At 38.6% G+C, this 2,500-nt stretch overlaps 1 protein-coding gene across 1 annotated transcript in view; it reads right to left on the bottom strand.

Annotated features, from left to right (window-relative positions):
• The window catches only part of LOC132999335 (E3 ubiquitin-protein ligase TRIM35-like), a gene marked incomplete at its 3' end in the record, with an annotated part of 2,195 nt that extends 1,788 nt beyond the window's left edge, over window positions 1-407 (bottom strand). Inside the window, exon 1 of the mRNA XM_061068977.1 lies at window positions 1-407. This exon is cut by the window's left edge and continues 164 nt beyond it. Coding sequence (XP_060924960.1) covers window positions 1-407 — 407 coding nt within the window.
• Window positions 408-2,500: the final 2,093 nt, after the last annotated feature.

The following is a 2,500-nucleotide window of genomic DNA, read 5'->3' as shown; positions in this document are numbered from 1 at the left end:
AGAGTTTCCTGAATCTGCTTCTTGTGTTGTTGTGCAGCTTCATCGATGGGTCTGAATCTGTGGTCGGTGTGTTTTTCTGAATCTCTGCAGACGAGACACACTGGCTGCTGATGGTCCAGACAGAAGAGTCTGAGTTTCTCTGAGTGCAGACTGCAGAGAGCATGTGAAGAGCTCTGACCTCTCTCCTGTAAGAAGGTCTCACACAGGTTCTTCAACGCCAGATTACAAGGTGGTTGTTCCTTTGAAGATCTTCTCTTACAAAGTGGACACTCTTTTACTTCTTTGTCTTTCCACCAGCTCTCCACACAGTCTTTACAGAAGCTGTGGCTACATAACAGGACAACAGGATCTGTGAAGACATCATGGCAGACGGGACAGTAGAGATCCTCTTCTGATCTGGAAGCCATTGAGTCTCCAGGTGAAGCTGGAAACAGACAGTCAGTCAGTCACAGCTCCACGAACTTCTCTGAGGTTCACTTCCTGTCTGAGTCGAGGTGTTTGTTGAGTCTGTGACGTGCTGAAGTCTTTTTAAAGAAACAGAAGCAAAGTGCAAACAAATGGACACATTGTCAGAAAATTAAAAGATGGTTTTATAAATTCAAATCAGCTCAAGTTTTCTCATTAATTTGTGTGTGAGTGCAGTAAAAAGTATGACATCATCAAATGATTGTATATTTTGTCGTGATTATTATACCTTAGGTGTGACACAATTATACAGTGTGACTTTGGGCATTCAGTAATTGTGGCTGTCAGAAACATATTTAATACAAGACATAAAGATTCCTTTGGTCTATGACCACTGACACTGTCACTGCAGGAGTGGAGTTGTTGTTTACGATTCAGCATCAAAGGATTCCTGGTCCGCGATACAGAACCTTGTGCTTTAATGGCGTGTAATCAAACTTTGACGCCACGCAACGGTCACACCATGTGACGAAAAATCGATCTTTGAATAACTTTGTATCCCCATCTTGCATCTTGTTGTGATGACACTCATCTCAATTTGAAGTTGATCTGATGAAAGCTCTGGTAGAAGTACCTCAAAGTAAAAATGTGGAACATGGCCAAAATGGCCACTAAATGTAAGATAGCAGGTTTCCTGTTGCGTTTTTCCAATTGCACCTAAGACTTTTTTGTTTGTCTATACATGATACACATGTGTATCGATTTTTGTGAAGATCGGTCAATGTGAACACGTTCCGGGGTCTGGGGGGGCACTGTAGAGCCATTTTGCGACGCCCATTGAAAATTCCTCCAGAATATGTAAATTGTAACCACTTTCTAACTTTCTGCAAATTTTGTTAAGAATTTGAGCATGGTAGAGCCCTCAAAAAGCCAATTCATTTGCCTAAATAATAATAATAATTAAACCTGCTTATCAGATGAATCTGTGGATGGGTTATTCCACCTGTTCTGCTCATTTATGTTTTTTAGTTGAAAAGATCTGAAATCTGTCGAGCTGCTGTATTTGTCTTCAAACATTAACAAATAATTATGATACCAAACAGCATTTTGCTTCCCACAGTGTCCAATATTACAGCTCGAGTGGTTTCTGCTCTTCTTCCCTTTGACAGATATTCATTGAAATTCAGCATGAAAAGGAGGTAAAGTCGAGTTATAACTTTAATGAAATCTGAGATGGTATAATAATATCATAACTTATAATAATAATTAAAGCCCTCAAAAAGCCAATTCATTTGCCTGAATAATAATGATAATAATAATAAATTTTCACCACTTTAATAAAATTTTTAGGGCTGCAAAGCAGCACTGGGTGGGCCCGAGCACATCCATTTTGAAGCGTTGCATGCTTTTTGTCTGAAAAAACAAAAATAACCAGTTCTGAGAGAGAGAGAGACGTAACCTTTGCAAGACATAAAGTTTCCTTTGATCTAGGAAGACTGAAATCAAAGGATTCATGGTCCATGTATGTCCGCGTTACAGAACATCATGTTTTAATGGCGTGTAATCAAACTTTGACGCCACGCCACGGTCACACTGTGTGATTAAAAAAAAATCCGTCAGTCAGTTTTTATCTCCATCTTGTTGTGATGACACTCATCTCAATTTGAAGTTGATCCGATGAAAACCCTGGTACAAGTGTATCAAAGAATAAATGTGGAATATGGCAAAAATGGCCACTAAATGCAATATAGCAGGCTTCCTGTTGTGTTTTTCCAATTGCACCCAGAGACTTTTTTGTTTGTCTGGTCATGATACGCCCATTGAAAATTCCTTCAGAATACGTAAATTTTCACCACTTTCTAACTTTGTGCAAATTTTGGTAAGAATTTGAACATGGTAAAGCCCTCAAAAAGCCAATTCATTTGCCTAAATAATAATAATAATAATCCTTACAATTTCAATAGGGTCTCACCAGACCTTTGATGTCAGTGCTCGGGCCCTAATAATGCTCATATAGTTTGATAACACTGGTGTATTTCTACCAAAATCAAATAAAACCTTCTGTGAGCCGAGTTTTAAAAATACAAACACTAAA

This window comes from Limanda limanda, chromosome 4 (genome assembly GCF_963576545.1).
Source record: "Limanda limanda chromosome 4, fLimLim1.1, whole genome shotgun sequence".
Lineage (NCBI taxonomy): Eukaryota > Metazoa > Chordata > Actinopteri > Pleuronectiformes > Pleuronectidae > Limanda > Limanda limanda.
Note: the sequence above shows the minus strand (reverse complement) of the source record. Positions and strands in the feature narration are given on the sequence as shown.